Source organism: Carassius auratus, chromosome 33 (assembly GCF_003368295.1).
Source record: "Carassius auratus strain Wakin chromosome 33, ASM336829v1, whole genome shotgun sequence".
Lineage (NCBI taxonomy): Eukaryota > Metazoa > Chordata > Actinopteri > Cypriniformes > Cyprinidae > Carassius > Carassius auratus.
The window spans coordinates 3035170-3052695 of record NC_039275.1 but is presented as its reverse complement, the minus strand read 5'-3'; the positions used below and the strand labels follow the sequence as shown (position 1 = coordinate 3052695).

At 36.1% G+C, this 17526-nt stretch overlaps 3 protein-coding genes across 5 annotated transcripts; 2 read left to right on the top strand and 1 right to left on the bottom strand.

Annotated features, from left to right (window-relative positions):
* Positions 1-424: 424 nt before the first annotated feature.
* Positions 425-3227, bottom strand: LOC113052738 (alpha-(1,3)-fucosyltransferase 9-like). Its single transcript, XM_026217162.1, has 2 exons — positions 3077-3227; positions 425-2860 (listed from the first exon to the last, which is right to left on the bottom strand). Exons 1-2 carry the CDS (start codon positions 3112-3114, stop codon positions 1759-1761), a joined length of 1140 nt encoding a protein of 379 aa, XP_026072947.1. The 5' UTR covers positions 3115-3227; the 3' UTR covers positions 425-1758.
* Positions 3228-10802: 7575 nt separating this feature from the next.
* LOC113052735 (alpha-(1,3)-fucosyltransferase 9-like) lies at positions 10803-13043 on the top strand. 2 transcript variants are annotated; one of them, XM_026217158.1, is made up of 2 exons: positions 10803-11295; positions 11701-13043. In XM_026217158.1, the coding sequence occupies exon 2, from the start codon at positions 11709-11711 to the stop codon at positions 12804-12806; it is 1098 nt and encodes a 365-aa protein (XP_026072943.1). In that variant the 5' UTR covers positions 10803-11295; positions 11701-11708; the 3' UTR covers positions 12807-13043. The 2 variants fall into 2 exon arrangements, with proteins under 2 accessions (XP_026072943.1, XP_026072942.1); XM_026217157.1 differs by having other exon boundaries at positions 10803-11494.
* Positions 13044-13183: 140 nt separating this feature from the next.
* Positions 13184-16778, top strand: LOC113052736 (cytoplasmic tRNA 2-thiolation protein 1-like). Of its 2 annotated transcripts, XM_026217161.1 has the most exons (4): positions 13184-13527; positions 13976-14097; positions 14369-14882; positions 15835-16778. In XM_026217161.1, exons 3-4 carry the CDS (start codon positions 14387-14389, stop codon positions 16368-16370), a joined length of 1032 nt encoding a protein of 343 aa, XP_026072946.1. In that variant the 5' UTR covers positions 13184-13527; positions 13976-14097; positions 14369-14386; the 3' UTR covers positions 16371-16778. The 2 variants fall into 2 exon arrangements, with proteins under 2 accessions (XP_026072946.1, XP_026072944.1); XM_026217159.1 differs by lacking the exon at positions 13976-14097.
* The last annotated feature ends 748 nt before the right edge of the window (positions 16779-17526 follow it).

The window sequence follows — 17526 nt, the reverse complement described above, 5'->3', positions numbered from 1 at the left end:
TCTGTTTGTCTCCTTAGCTGTTTAAACTAAATCCCGATCAATTCATGTAGAAGACAGAATATGCATTAAACCTTCGAACCAGGCCGCTGGATTTTTCTTTTCGGGCAGGCGGGTGGATCCTTACAAACAGCTCATTCATACAACAATTCGTCATCTTCATAAATATAAAACTGCCAAAGAAAATAAATGTAGGCACACACCTGAACTAGTCCATCAAGGTCTGCGGGTTTTCCCGTCATTAACACAAAGCCAGCATGTCATGAGGATGGAGATGTGGTTAAAACCAAATCTAACACACCTCACCTCACCGAAATCAATCAATAAATACATGGTGTGGTGGTGTAAAATATATTAAATTATTAAATTTGTAATAAAAATTGTAAAATTGTAATATTCAAATTCAAGGAGAACAGCATTTTGTACACATTTAATTCTTGTATTTAATGAACTGGATGGGAAGAGTAACTCTTATTAATATTTACATGTATTATAGTCATTGCACATGCATATAAAAGTATAGCGCACTTGGATCTGTGAATGCATGCCAGTCTTTAAATCAGGGTGCATGTGTGCATTATGTGTGCATTACTATAGATTGAGTCTGGTTTGCTTGACTCACCATGCATGAACATTAATGGGTCATTTCTGGTATCAAGTAACATTTTGGCTTCATAATAACAAAAATAAATAAATTATACAAAATAAGTGGCATGTTAACCGTTAGGAATATATATCAAGCTCAGGGACTCAGAAGCTCAAAAACATATGCTGCTAATGCTCCTCACCTCATAAAATAAGTATGACAGACATTAAACGTTGTTTTTTGTTATTGTTATTATTATTGAAAATGACTTGTCTAACCTGTAAAGGTTTGGTGGTATGGCTCGGTTTAAGGGTTGGTTAAAGTGTCTACAGTGTACAAGGGTCAGTTTGATTACTACTGTGGTTAGTTAACAATAGTTTGAAAGCGGCTAGTTAAAGTGTTTTTATGCTTCTTTATGATGGTATTCAACTTAGTAAAACATTGAAGTGTAAAGCCTCTCGTTCGAGTCCAGTCTTGTCAGTTCAATCTTTTCTTTCGGTCAAACAATTAGTAATTTGTTGGTTAAAAGCCAAATCTTTCAATGAAGTTTCTATTGACAAGAAAGCTTTGGAAACACTTCAGAATATGTCGGAATGTAAAAGGAGGACAAAAGGAGGAGTGGTTGGTTTAATTGTCATGACACTAACATATTCTTGTTCTTTTGTTGCTTTTGGTTGCTTCTATTGACATCATTTGTAAGTTGTTTTGGTGCTAAATGTAAAATGTAAGTATAAAACAATAATTTGCATCAGATAACGTTGTTATTTTTATGTATTCTGAATTATATAGGGAGGAAAACAGACGGATGGTTTTCATGTTGGGTGCAGTTCTAGCTCTGACAAGTTATGTTATGTTATTTTCTATCCGCATTTTACTTGATAATAGTAATATATATATACTTAAAATGTACTTATAATTCATTTTGAGTCAGCCAAAGTTCATGTGCGTTGATTACTGGCTTGTGCTGAGAAAACGAGTGTTATCATGACACAAACCAGCATATAATTATGTACATACATTTCTTCAAGTACCAGCATCATCACTTAATTATTAGATCATTCACAAGCAATGATTAGTAAGCAAAATACTTTCACCAAAATTGTTATTAAATCTTGTATAAAAAGTCACAGTTCATTTATAAATATCTGATTTCAGGTGATTTTAAGACATTGACATCAATTGAAGTACCACTCATAGAGATCGTGAGCTTCTTTATATTGTCTGTGTCGTGCGGTATAGTCACACGCAGTGCAAATAGCCAGAATAAACTCTTGTGTCTGTAAAATTAAATGAGGACTTGGAGTGAGATGTTTCCTCCAGTTAAAGTACTTGCGATATGCATCTTCATTCTTGTCCAGATAAAGCAGATATTCAGCTAGTGACTTTGCGTCTGGGAAGTCATTGACATGAATGAAGGACTCGGCGGGAACAAAGTTCTCATAGTTTCTTCTCGGAGGACCCAACACCACAGGGACGGTCCCCGCCGCGAGCGGCCCGTTGATCTTCTCAGTGATGTAGTCTTTGTGGATGGAGTTCTCAAAGGCAAGGTAAAACTTGCAGGAGGCCAGGGTTGGATAGTAGTCGTCGTAACTCAGAAACCCTGAATAAGCCTTTCCGAACAAAGTCACTTTGATGTATTTGCTGAGTTCTCTGTAAAAAACGTTCCTTGTGTCAACACCTGTTGAGGGATCATTGTTACTCACAATCCAACACACCAGTTTATCCTTTTTGGGAATGATGAAATCCTCATTAGGTTTCTTCCTGGTCATCAAGCGCATCCGTACAGGAATATCAGCATCCTGTCTGTAGCTGAGCGTGAGATTGAACAGGTTTTCCAGACCTGGAATCCTTTTGGTGTTGGTTGGTGATTCCAAATGCAACCAAAGCCACCTTTGGAACGGAGGACGAGGAGATGGAGGAAGGTTGGAGAGATCCCATTGGATGTTTCTATGATAAACGATGACGTTATCCGCACTGCTGTAGAGCGCTCTGTCATCCGTCAATTGACAATTATCAATATTGTAAAACTTTTTGCAGACACTGAAATCGAACCTATAATTTTCAGGCCAAACCCATAACAGAAGTATAGGTTTCTGCTCTGCTTTATCAGAAAGAGAACTGATTTGTGAATATTGGTGTGGTCTAAAAACTGGAGGTGGGCATTTGTTTGGAGATGAGAACCAGAAAAACATAACCCCCAGAGAGATGACTCCTGCCATCGTCACTATTACACCCAGACGAAACAGCGATGGGCCATTTGTGTTTGACATTTTTGATCTAAAAAGAATAATTGAAAAACATTTACAAACAAGAATAAAAAGAAACACTCTGTAGAATCAATTCACACTTTAGTGTGGGACAAAAAAAGTCACAGAAGTGAAATTAAATCATTGTCTTGTAATAAAATATCAAATTTGACCATTTTAGTCTGGTAAAACATATATTCAAATTACTTCTCTTTTTTTAAACAAAGTACTTAATTGACTTCCTTACCTGATTAAAGAAATAAAATCTGCTTTTTGGTCTCCCATTAAAAAGCCGGTATCTGATGATTACTCTAAACGGACAGAAACATGGAAGAGAGTTTCTTTAAAGCATAATTCCGTAGTTTAACTAAAGACAGAAAAACCGGGTTGTTTTGTGGCTTGCCACACCTGGAGGAAGTGCGGTCTGAGACGTGCACGGCTTGGACCAATCACAACTCAGCATGCAAATATCACCATGAGACAAAACCTTCCGCAGTTAATCCTCTGATCTAAACACACACGAACCAGTTTATTAAAATTCACCATTTACAAGCAGCACGTATCCTGGTTAAAGCACTGCATCTTAATAATAAATATTGTCTAAAACATAAGTCAAATAGAAGACAATTACTGTATAAATATGCAGAGAAAGATTTGGCCAGCAGGTGGCGCTTGTAGTGCACTCATGACGTGAGAAGATCAATCATGTTCTTCAAATATTAATGCATTTCAAGGAATTCATTCCCGAAACTAATTCTGCGTTTGGTCTAACATCTTTACAATCTGCGATTGGAATGCTCTGCAAAACATTGTCAAACTAGATAAACTAATTACAATTTCTTCCTTCAAAACTAGTATATCATACTTGTTCACGGACAAATGCAGTTGCTTCTCTACATAATTATAAGTTTTTTTTTGTTTGTTTTTTTTACAGTAAATAGATTGATGACGTTTGATGTTGTGATATGTATTTATGTAAATGCTAACCTGTGTTTCTAATGTTCTGTATTTATTTTAGCCCTACTTCCCTTTCCTTAAGTGGTCATTCCACTTTTCAGGCTGCCATTGTAAATAAGAACATGTTCTTAATGACTTGCCTGTAAAAATAAAGATTGAATGAATGAATAAATGAAGAATACAACATTAAATAGCAATGAAGCAAAGCTACAAGTCTGACCTTGTTCCTGGTGTGACGTTCGTTTAAAGCAATACTATTATACTGTAGGTAACCCAAATATAGCTTTATCACAAATACTTTTAAACAGCAAAATATTTTCCCTATTTTATTTGTTTGTGTGTGTGTGTGTGTGTGTGTGTGTGTGTATGTGTGTGTCCCAGGTTGAATCAGGACAGGGAGAAAGGTAAGACAGATCCTAACTGACAGACTTACAATAAATAAACACATCATCTGCATTGCATCCGACAACTAATATTGATCTAGTATTAATGACACAGGTGCACCTTCTGAATTGCATCAGTAAGGAATTTTGGTAAAGAAGTTGGACAGATAGTAATCCAAAATTCCTTTTATGCTCGAGCTTGACATGTTCTTATCTAAAGAGAAGAATGAAAAGGAACTGGTTATGTTTAAAAAAAGATTATTTTTTTATTTTTTTTAAATAAAAGGCATCTGAAAAAAACAACAACAAAAACAGACACACATGACATCTCTGATCATATTTCCACATGCATATTTCATTCAGCACACGTTCTCATGTCTTGACTCTTCAACTGGACCTTATAGCTTTAACACTTCTATCTTAAACGATATAACTGAACCATAACTACCAGACTAATGGAGTACCAGTCAGTTAAGATCTTACTCTAAGCTGTTGGAAAATGGGTCTCTATCATATTAAATCAATTATCTTCATACCTCATTTGACTACTACTAATGTGCTCCTACATGCCATTTCAAAGCTGTTAAACTTATTTGCTTATAACCAACTTATAACTAATTAACTTATCTAATTCTAAACAGTATGTGACATTCCTGAAAAAAAGAAGAAGAATTTAAAACACTGTATAATGCTACCTGTTGTTAGTAGCCTACGTGTCGTTGTTTTACGAGTGACAGTGTGTTTGCTTTGTTAATGTTATGGAAGAATGAGTTGATTTGGATATGAATGGAGAAAGTGTGTATAATTCAGCTGGTTAAACTGGCCATCTGCTTTAAAACTTTTATTGGTTTGTTTTATAGTGTAAGGTTCTTTTCATTACACAGTGTAAAACAGACTTAGGCTCGCCTTAGGCGATATGATAATACTGGATATTACGAGAAACGGTGTATTGAATTCTGTAGTGGTTTAAAGAAGGAAACATGAGAAGAACAGATCATATGTCAAAACCCTTTCAAATGAACCAGTCTTAAATGATTCAGTAGTTCAGCAGTTCTCGACCTGTTGTTGGTTCTCAGCAAACACGTTATTAAAATCACCTTGTTGGCTGAAGTCAGCACTAAAAAGAGAGGCAATAATTGTCAGCACCGTTTGCACAGATGGTAAAGTGTGATGTTTATTTTGACCAGATCGACCTGGGTTCATATCTGCCTTTTGGTGAACTTATTTTTCTTTTCAAATTTCAAATCACATCAGAAAAGCATTTATTTTCAATCAAAATGAAGAATATAATCAAAGAGTTGAAAATAGAGTATCGAGTAGGGTTAGGATAGGTTTAGGGCTTTATTGTCCCAAATAAAGTGGCATCAATTTATTAATTTTAATTAAAATAAAAATGTACACTCAATAAGTTAATATTGCATACCGTTTTACAATGTAGGCTACTACAATACTGAGGTGCAGATAATTGCCACTATTTGCAATAAGTAATAACATTTTAACATAGTGCAAATATAATCTATAGCCATTTAGCACTTAGTGTAGCTAAATAGCATTTCACTAAGTGTAAATAGCTGCTGTCCATTAAAATTGTCAATAATTATTGTGTTTTGTTGGAGTTTTCCCTCTTTTCCTAGCTTTCCTTCACATTTAAATCAGATGAATTGTACTTAAGTGGGACACTGCCTAATGTGAGACACTTAAGGTTTCGTGTTTGTAGCTCCCCCATAAATTCATGAATTTCTTTATCAATATCTTAATATATTTGTATATCCTATTGCATTCATGAGCATGATCTGACTCGGCTCCTCTTGACCACATGCAGGTTGCATTTGTCAGTCAATCTTTTGCCCAATCATCTGAAATCATCCATCAGCTGAACCTGAAATAAGGACTGTAAAAAGATGGACAAATGAAGCAGAGCGGGGTTTAAAAGCCTGCTTCGACTGCTCTGGTTCATTGGAGTGTTTTTGAAGCTGCAGCCTCTGATCTGGATGAACCGAGACTGTATATTCGTATATCAGCTTCTGTGAGGATAAGTTAATTCCCACCAGGACATTCCAATCATTGAGTAATGATAAACCGGTTTACCGGGAAACTCAAACAGTTTTATCATGCCAAGGACATGTCATGTACAGGTATCTACCAAAATTGAGAATTAACAGAGGTTTAGATGTTTTAGTGCAAATGTTTTGTTCAACCTCACCATTATTGCAAACAGGGTTTGCTTTAGTTGGTCTCTTGACCCTTGACTCTTTAATATAAGTTTTTCTCTGGCTGCAATGAGTGTTTTTGTAAAGCACATTTGTTATAGCAGGAAATGCCAAGAAAAAATGTATTATGTGGTTTTGGTTAATTATTGACGGTGGTGTGATCAGCATCTAGTGGCTTGATTTACTGATCTTTTCCAGAGGCTAATCTCAAATGATATGGAGTGGTTTATAATTAGTGTTATGATGTCATTTATAATAGTTATATGACTTTATGATATGGCAAAGTTTTCTGAAAATCTAGAGCACTATATAGACACTTACAAATATCAGGAATCAGGACATGGATCTCAACAATGGTGATTATTAACCAAACAAAAGTTTAATGCTGCAATATATGCTGGAGGCCAGAATGGTACAAAACTCCCAGCATGCACTGCAGCATGTATTAATTATGCAGCAGCAATTATTATACCATAAAATCAAGAAATAAATAAAATAAAAAAAACAGCAAAATACTGTAAAACCTAACAGTCAATTTTCTGTTGTGTGTTTTGTGGGTTGAATTGTGCTGGACTGTAAAGTCAGTTGGATGGACAGAGAAACAACGATGTTATGCTCCAAGCTGCTTTATTTAATGGCAGTAACTGCAGTTACTGATGCAGTGAGAATCTCTTTGATTATTTCAATCAAACATGCATGTGTGCTGCTGTTATCTGCAAGAGAATAGGGGCCAGATGTATTAATCCGCTCAGGGAAACAACAAAAAAATTACAAAAAATGTATTAATAAATTATTTAAGAGCGCTGGAAAGGTCTCCCAACCTAGTTATGAGGAACAAGATGGCAGTAAAGAGGAGGAGACACACACTTTCCAATGAAGATATGAAGTATTGGAGTTATGATAATGTTATGTAGTGGATAAAACAATACAAATTTGATCATCAAGATACTCAATTATTTTTGTTACTGATCAAGAAAACACTTTTATAACTTCCACTCTACAAATCAATGCTCTAACTGATGAAATAAAAGTAGTAATTACATATTGTGGGCTAGAAAAATATTTTTGGTTCAGGAATCATTTGAATCATTTCGGGAGTTCGGAGCGGGTTTGCGAATCATTTGAGTCAGTTCGGGAGTTCGATACGGGATTACGAATCATTTGACTGAGTTCGGTAGTTCGGAGCGGGTTCGCGAGTCATTTGAGTCAGTTTGGGGATCGCAAATCATTTGAATCAGTTCGGGAGTTCGGAGCGGGTTCGCGAATCATTTCAGTCTGTTCGGGAGTTCATGGCGGGTTCGCGAATCATTTGAATCAGTTTGGGGATCGCGAATCATTTGAGTCAGTTCGGGAGTTCAAAGCGGGTTCGCGAATCATTTGAGTCAGTTTGGAGATCGCGAATCATTTGAGTGAGTTCGGGAGTTCAAAGCGGGTTCGCGAATCATTTGAGTCAGTTTGGGGATCGCGAATCATTTGAGTCAGTTCGGGAGTTCAAAGCGGGTTCGCGAATCATTTGAGTCAGTTCGGGAGTTTGATTTGGTATCACGAATTCATTTTTTACCTGGGTCTTCAGTCTGTGATTAAATCACCTCTTGTCTGACAAGTCTTTGGGTTCAAGTCATTCCTTAATCACGTGACATATCCATGCACTATTTCTAACATTTCTGTCACTGTGTTTTTGTTGTTTCTTCAGGATCTGTGGTGTGTTATTATTTTATAAATAAATAAAACCTTGTTATAAATAAAATATTGAATAATTTGTCTTTTTGACTGTCTATAAGTAAATAAACACTAGGCTATATAATAATATAATAATCCAAGTATTTATAGCCTAGTTTTATTTTTTATCCAATTTTGAGTTTGCTGGTATAATAATTGCTTTTCCTAGGCAGACTTGACAAATTGGTCTAATATATGAATAAGATGCTTGCTCAAAAAGGACATAATGATATAAATTAAAGCAAATAACATTTTGAATCCTAAACAATACTACAGTTCTATAGTCTAATCTGAAGGGTGAACTCAAAAGACATAAATCATACAACAAGGTCATTTTGAAGATTAGAATCCACTGTAAATAAAACAACAACAAAAAAAGGACAAAACAATCAAAGATATGTCGCCATCATAGAGACGACTCATTCTTCCCTAGTCACATTAAAGACACACCACAAGACACCTTGCTTGTGATAGCAACTTGCTATCAAACAGTTAACACTATCATGGTGATCTGCATATTTTGTATCAGTTTATTTTGTGACAGTGACCACAAGATTGCACCAAATGACAATATGCACAGAATGTTCCATAATAATAATTGTCTGGTGACACGTTACTTGTTAATGCATGAGAGTAATCAGTTAGATATATATATATATATTTATTCTCAAATTTAACTTAATGGATATATACAGGGATGACAAAAAACTAAATTAATAAAAAATTTGCTTTATTACTGCATATGTTTACAAGTAACTTTATTCAAGTTAAAATAATATTTAATAATATTTATTTATATTTATATTTAAAATAAATAATAAAATCAATAGGATTTCCATAATATACTGTAGAATTTAGCTTCTTTTTTTTCTATTTCTTTTTTTTTTTTTTTGTCACTAGCGGGCACCCCATTTGGAGGCAGGATGATGATGATGAGTGGATAAAGACTAGAGCGATCAAATAGAGAGAGAGTGATCTGCTCACCTGTTCGTGGATGTTTCGACGTGGAAAGCAGTTTGGAATGGAAATATTCATATTTTATTTGTTAACACATACTTTTCGTACCTTAATTTCAGTAAATGTAATGAAATTAGAGAACTAAGCCAATAGTAGCGCTGGCGTTTTCATTTGATTTGGATGGGAACTTAAGATTGTGAATCATTTGAGTCAGTTCGGGATTCAGAGCGTGATTCATTTGAGTCAGTTTGGGAGTTCAAAGCAGGTTTGCAAATCATTTGAGTCATTTTGGAAGTTTGAGTCATTTCCGGCTTCGGATCATTTGAATCAGTTCGAGAATTCAGAGCGGGTTCGCGAATCATTTGAGTCAGTTCGGGAGTTCGGAGCGGGATCGCGAATCATTTGAGTCATTTTGGGAATTTCGAAGCGGGTTCGCGAAACATTTGAGTGAGTTCGGGAGTTCGTAGCGGGTTCGTGAATCATTTGAGTCAGTTATGGGATCGCGAATCATTTGAGTCAGTTCGGGAGTTCGTCGCGGGTTCGCGAATCATTTGAGTCAGTTCGGGGTCCGCGAATCATTTGAGTCTGTTCGGGAGTTCGATATGAGATCATGAATCATTTGAGTCAAGTGTGTTCTGATTGGTGGATGATGACGATGAGTGGATAAAGACTAGAGCAATCAAATACTGAGAGAATGATCTGCTCACCTGGATATGTTCGTGGTAACCCCACCAGACACAACAGTGGCCAAAAGTAATGTGTGGAGTTTTTTCATTTTTTATTTTTTTATGACCCCTCATTTCACTTAAACCCTGAAAATCCAAGGGGGAAACAACTCTGACCAGTGTTCAATTGAAAGTAGCTAAAACAGTCATTAAAATGTTACTAGATTACATCATAACGGCCAGTTGACTGATTTATATAAATAAGATCAGTGGGAGAGTCTTGGAATCTAGAAGAGGTTTGTTAAAAAAAAATAGCTTGGCCTTTGAAAAAAAGTTTCAAAATGGGCAAGGAAGTAAAGAACAAAATCACTAAATTGCCAACACTGACATTGATTAAAACATAATTACAACATAATCAGTTATTAGTATTTCGTTAGTACTCTCACATTACTAAACGCATTAGCCTGTTGGCATATTTCATTGCATTATTATCACAAATAAAACAATTGATTCTAAGCAACTGTGCAATATGCTTACAAAAATCATATTATTTTAATTAAAGGCTAATATGTCAGATTTCCTAGGCTGAACATCACTTTTAGTCACTATACTATATGGCAGCTACTAAACTTTCCAACTGACTGCAAAAACAAGTCACTTTTATGAATCTATTATAATGAAAGAACCAGAAGGAAAACTGTTTATTTTAGAAGCATTCAATAGGAAATGGCAGACAGTTGGGATGTCATACAGGTCGACACTATTAACACTATTAAGCAAAATAATTCACAACTTAACAAGTTATTTTCACACATTTACGAACAGGACATTCAAATCTAAATCATACTTTACACATTATAGGGAAACATAAAACAGGATGTCATGAATTTACTATAACCAGCTTATTAAATGACAGTCCAAATTCAGGAAAGCAAATAAATATAGTTATGAGATTTATTAATAATAGTAGGTTATAGTATAGGACATAAGATGGTTTAGTCATTCTTTTCACACTCCAGGTGGCGGTATGCACCTTTAGAGTTGGTTTGCCCACCATTAAATCAAAAGAAGAAGAAGAATTATTTGTGTACAGTGTATCTGTATTTCCTGCTTTCTCCTGCGTGCTTGCGTTAGGCATTGTGTATTGTTCCCAGACTATCATTTGTCTGGCTGCTTAGAGTTACTGTGTGTTTGCCGACAGGATTTGTCTGACTGTCTGTGGAGTATCCTAAGGATATACATAGTGTGGATCCATGGGTCTATTCAGTCCACGAGTAAGACAATCGGAATTATGTTGTCTGGAACGGACAAGCAGCAGAATGACTACAAGAGAGTCGCACCTAAAGTTTTGGAAGAATCTTTGTCAAGCGAGAAATTGGAACATCTGACATCTGTTGAACTGAAACTGAAACTCTGTGACGTGCTGCTGACAGACAGTTTAACCTAGTGAAGGGAATGTATCTGCTGATTTCCTCCAAAGTTTGGACATTTTGGCCTTAATTCAAATAGAGCTCGGACGAGATCGGGAGGAAACCCGAACCGGGATTCGAACTCGCTCCGCTCACGCGCAAACGGGTGTGTCTGAACTCTTATCATGAGGTCGCAAGCGCTGACTTTCCAGTGTATTTTCAGAGTAATTTCCGATCTGATACTTTTTAAACTTCCGTCTTTCGTCATAGATATAGTGCAATCCTCTGGCACTGACTGAACACGTAGTCAATATACGCAACAAACAACTTCAACATTATATTTTAATAAATGGCTCTTAAAAGCGGTGAGGATTGTTTTTTATTTTATTTACTTTTTTTTTTTTTACTACTTATACTAATTTACTAGCCTACTTTGTTTCCAGACATGTTGCACTATTTAACTCTTATCTAATTGTATGACACACGTCAAATTTAGCTAATAACAAAATATCGTGTTTTTATTCTCGTTGGTGTTCGAGTCTGATCTCTTCCCTTTTGTTATTGTTTTTAGATCAGAAGATGTCAGGCATAAAAGGCTCATGGCTGTGCCGTTTGGTTGTAGTAGTGACATTGGCATGTGTCATCTCTATGAGCATCATGTTTTACAGTTTCTCGCCTTCTAACTGTCCACTACCATTTCCTAAACCCAAACAAAACTGTGCAAAGAGCAACATCCCTCTTTCTGATAAAGCAGAGGAGAAACCTATACTTCTCTTATGGACCTGGCCTGAAAATTATAGGTTTGCTTTCAACGACTGCAAAAAGTTTTACAATATTGATAATTGTCAATTGACGGATGATAGAGCTCTCTACAACGATGCAGATAACGTCATCGTTTATCATAGAAACATCGAATGGGATCTCTCCAACCTTCCTCCATCCCCTCGTCCTCCGTTCCAAAGGTGGCTTTGGTTGCATTTGGAATCACCAACCAACACCAAAAGGATTCCAGGTCTGGAAAACCTGTTCAATCTCACGCTCAGCTACAGACAGGATGCTGATATTCCTGTACGGATGCGCTTGATGACCAGGAAGAAACCTAATGAGGATTTCATCATTCCCAAAAAGGATAAACTGGTGTGTTGGATTGTGAGTAACGATGATCCCTCAACAGGTGTTGAAACAAGGAACGTTTTTTACAGGGAACTCCGCAAATACATCAAAGTGACTTTGTTCGGAAAGGCTTATTCAAGGTTTCTGAGTTACGACGACTACTATCCAACCCTGGCCTCCTGCAAGTTTTACCTTGCCTTTGAGAACTCCATCCACAAAGACTACATCACTGAGAAGATCAACGGGCCGCTCGCGGCGGGGACCGTCCCTGTGGTGTTGGGTCCTCCGAGAAGAAACTATGAGAACTTTGTTCCCGCCGAGTCCTTCATTCATGTCAATGACTTCCCAGACGCAAAGTCACTAGCCAAATATCTGCTTTATCTGGACAAGGATGAAGATGCATATCGCAAGTACTTTAACTGGAGGAAACATCTCACTCCAAGTCCTCATTTAATATTACAGACACAAGAGTTTATTCTGGCTATTTGCACTGCGTGTGACTATACCGCACGACACAGACAATATAAAGAAGCTCACGATCTCTATGAGTGGTACTTCAATTGATGTTGCCTCAGGTTTTGGTGACAAATATTTTTAAATAATTAATTAATCTTTTCATCTGCAAATTCCTTTTAAATCACCTTTATATCATAATCAGGAAAAAAAACAACAGTTATAAGTTAATAGGTTATTCCTAATGTCTGTAATTGTTGTTTGCTGGTTTCTTTTTTAAATACAAATGTCCTCATGTGCAGTTTGTTAGCTACATTATTTCTGTTTGTAATTACAGTTTGGTTATGTTTATTACATAAGTATAAGGCAATGTCTTTGAACCTGTCAACCCAACTCTGCACTTGTTTTAAAAAAAAAAGCAATTTGTCTATTTACCCATGGTCCAAAACCTTATTTACACTCGTAAGCTTATTGTACACTTGAAATACAATGCGTTTGCTACCTCATATTCATGGTATTTTCGACGTAAAAGGTCAGATATAAAATATTTTGTCGCCAAGACAAAAGAGGGCACTAGAACTCTGAGTCAAACGGAACAGACTGACGTTCTTGACGTACGCAGCGTTAGTGACGTCACGTGCGTGAAACGTGTTTTGTACTACAGCAGAGGTGTTCTGGATTGTGTTATAAACCAGGGTACTAGTTTTATTATTTATCTTTAAATCGTCAACTCTTTGTTTCATAACGGCTTAACGTTTTAGTTTCGTCAGCACGTCATCGTCTGTCGTCCTTATTCTTTAAATGAATCACTCTTCGTAGGAAATACTTAAAGGTTTGTATTATTATTATTATTTTGTTAAATGAGTTTCATACACATCAAGTACTATTCTCAATGCATTTTAATGTGTTACTCTCTTAAATGATTCTGGAATATTCTGATTCTCTCAATACTGTGAACTTACATATTAATTTATAGTTTCTGAAAACTCTTTAACCCTTTCAGGCACTGAATGTATTTCAGGTATTAGTTTAGTCATTCGTTAAGCGAGTAACAAACCAGTAAGCAGTGCACGGGTTTAGGGTCATTTTGAGGTTTTCACCAGGGGTCCAGGTACATAGAAATGCACTTTTACAGTTCAAACCAACAACTTTGATTTCGGTTATGGGGAAATGCCATTAAGTAATGTTATATATTTATATTCTGAAGCATGTTACTTTAAGAGGACATTCAAATAAATATTAAATATGTGTGTGTGTGTGTATGTGTATATGTATTTCAGAAGGACCGTCATGTTCCCTTCAATCTAAAGAACATTTATGAAATGAGATGGAAATAATACTAAGTGCCTGAAAGGGTTAAAGCAGGTGTTTTCAAACTAGGGTCCACAACAAGGTGCACGAGGTTTGTGAAAAATATAGCAAAATAAATTAAATTAATTAATGAGATTAACTAAATAGATATATAATTAGAATAAAATAATTAAATTAATATATTTGTTTTATTTTTTATTTTTAATAATCAATCTAATACTACTATGTTGAGTAGAAAAAATTTAATGACACAATATAAAATAAATGAGTTAAATTTGGTCTTTATACATATAGCTGCATTTCCATGAGTTCAGTCTAGTTTAGTGTTTTGATATCTGATATTTCTCTGAAATGCTGTGCAGTGTCCTGTGTGCGTCATCATGCCGGTCCAGTGCAGTAACTGCGTCCAGAGACGTGCCGTACTCAAACGGCCCAAGACCGGACACTCTCTCTGTAAGGACTGCTTCTTCTGGGCATTTGAAGAGGAGATCCATCAAACCATCGTGTCTGCCGGACTCTTTAACCGTGGAGAGACCGTGGCCATCGGTGCCTCGGGCGGAAAGGACTCTACTGTCCTGGCTCATGTGATGAAGGTCCTGAACGAACGCTACGATTACGGCCTGAATCTTCTGCTGCTGTCGGTGGATGAGGGCATCACGGGTTACAGAGATGATTCGCTGGAGACGGTGAAGAGGAACCAGCAGCAGTATGAGCTGCCGCTGAAGATCGTGTCTTATGAAGAGCTGTACGGCTGGACCATGGACGCCATCGTGAAGCAGGTGGGACTGAAGAATAACTGCACTTTCTGCGGTGTGTTTCGCAGGCAGGCGCTGGACCGAGGAGCCATGATGCTGAAAGTGGACAAGATCTGCACAGGCAAGTGATCGGTGTCTTACACTGCTTTTACTAGTTTAATCAAGCATGGAAATAAATAGCATCTCAACCTTAATACATGTGCATGTATGTTTGGAAATAGAGATGTATTTCCATTCTTTCAAGGTCTTCTGATTATTTAATCCTGATATTTCATTTCATGTATTTGCATTTTTACTAAAATTATCCTTCACTGAGAAACATTGCTAAACATAAAATTGTGACACATTACAGTATGTAACTAAATGAATATTAAAGTTTATGCAAAAAATATAATTGTGTGTTTCTTTCTTTAAATTTTAGGCAAATTATCACATAAAAAAAATTGTTTCATGTGGGAATGCATAAATTAACCTTTTTTTTCCAAATCAAAAATATTATTTAATAGGACTAAATCATCATGAATATATTAGATTACACTTACAAAACATTGAGGCTAATTTATAAGGATTTATACATTTATATGTAGTTTTTCCTGTTTCATCTAAAATTATTCTGAAACACTCAAATAGTCTGAACTACAATAGAAGGGATAGACCAAAAATCATTCTTGTGAAGAAAGAAAGAAAGTTAAATAGAGTTAACACTTCTCTTTTATGCATGACCAAACCTGTAAAATTAAAAATGAATGTAATAGACCAGATCTGATGCTTTGCGACCAATGATGCCGAAAGCACCAGCTCCCTTATTTCCATGCTGCACACAGAAAAGTAAAAATAAATAAGTGTATAAATAAATAAATATGCAAATAGAGATACAAAGAAAAAAAAAAAAAAGTTAAAAATAATTTTAAAAATAAATACAGAAAAAATTTTTAATTAATTAACTAAATTAATCTTTGTTTTTCCTTTTATTCATTTATTTATGCAAGTTTGGTCCTCCATACATAAAAAAAAAAAAATGATAGAAAGAAATGAATTTTTCAAGGCCGACTGATGTTGTGTTTATTGATCAGGTCACAATGCAGACGACGTGGCAGAAACGGTGCTGATGAATGTCCTGCGTGGAGACATCGCTCGTCTCCGCCGCTGCACCTCCATCAGCACGGCCAGCGACGGAGAGGGTGCCATCCCACGCTGCAAGCCCCTCAAATACGCCTACGAGAAAGAGATCGTCCTCTATGCCTATTTCAAGAAGCTGGATTACTTCTCCACAGAGTGCATCTACTCGCCCAACGCCTACCGGGGACACGCTCGCGCCTTCCTCAAGGACCTGGAGTCCATCCGTCCCAGCTCCATCATAGACGTCATCCACTCCGGCGAGACGCTCTCCGTGAAGGATGGGGTGAAGATGCCGGTGCAGGGAACGTGCTCGCGCTGTGGCTACATCTCCAGTCAGGCCCTGTGTAAGTCCTGTGTTCTGCTGGAAGGCCTGAATCGAGGTTTACCCAAACTGGGCATCGGGAAACATCACCGACTGCACGGCAAAATTCTGGCTCGGGAGCCTTTGACCGAACAGGAGGAGAAGAAACTGAAGGCAGTGGACTTCTGACACAAAATCAGGACTTGATTTTAAAAACTTGACGCTTGAGTTACGTGTCATCTGTGTTTTTAAGACGCTTTGAAATGAATGTTCATAATGAGAGATGATTTGGAAGTCTCCAGCAACTTTTTATTCATTTTTTTTTTTAAATCTCAGACACAGTGAACTGAATGTAACATGCATTTGCTGAAAAAGCATCGTACAAACTGCTGTTCAGAATCAGAGAAGCCTGTTTAAAAACAAACGTGAGCTTTTCCAAGTTATGGCACGTTTATTTATTTAAACACTATGACAATAGAGTTACTTGTTTTTCAGGTTTTTCTCTTCCATGTACAGACTAATTGTTTTACAGGTGACACGTAGAAGTTTTTTAATGCTTTTTAGTTTGTGACATGATAAAACGGATATTACACGTGATACATGATCAGCTTCCTCTGGCTTTCAGGTTATTCATTTTATAATATTTCACAATTATTGTTCATACTTCATTTAGCAGTGACTTAATTATAGAACTGAACTAAAATAGAAATATTTGTCCTTTAAATCTGTCCTTTTTGTGCAGGACATTTACACAACTACATGTGCATTAAATGAATCTTCTGTATTTTCAGGATCACTTCTCTTCACTAACTTGTGTTAATTCTCAATGTCTTTGAATGAGCAGGTGTTTAGTGCATGTATGGGGTCAGTTATTCGCAAGTTTACACCGGTATAGGAGAATCACATTCATTATCAACATGATCCACTAACCACAAAACCGTTTCAGCATCTTCCAAGAGAAATTATCCTTCTTATCGTATTGAAAAAGACATTGTACTTGTGCATTACAGTATTTGTTCCCCAAATATGATTCAAGTACTTTTCAAATGGAAATTATGAAAATGCAAAAAAATAATAATAAAAAATAAAAATACATTTTATAATCTTTTTAAATATTATTTTTATAAACTGATTTTGGGTGAAATATGAAATTTAACTGGCTTTATTCCAGTCAAAATAAAATTTTATATAACTGAATCAAGCTGAATCAATTTAGTTACATCTTTAAACCTAAACCCCAGTTTATAAGAATCTGATCAAGTCAAAACAGCATCTAATGACTGCACATGATGATGCATGATGTGGTGTCTACAAGGGAGCAGATAAATAATATTTCATTTTAAAT

What these genes read in the sequence shown, in the direction of transcription:
- LOC113052738 (XM_026217162.1), bottom strand. Translation starts at nt 3,114, where the DNA reads ATGGGAGACCAAAAAGCAGATTTTATTTCTTTAATCAG. An exon ending in GATTTTATTTCTTTAATCAG is followed by an intron (nt 2,861 to 3,076) that starts GTAAGGAAGTCA and finishes TATTCTTTTTAG; the next exon opens with ATCAAAAATGTCAAACACAA.
- LOC113052736 (XM_026217159.1), top strand. Translation starts at nt 14,387, where the DNA reads ATGCCGGTCCAGTGCAGTAACTGCGTCCAGAGACGTGCCGTACTCAAA. An exon ending in AGTGGACAAGATCTGCACAG is followed by an intron (nt 14,883 to 15,834) that starts GCAAGTGATCGG and finishes TTTATTGATCAG; the next exon opens with GTCACAATGCAGACGACGTG.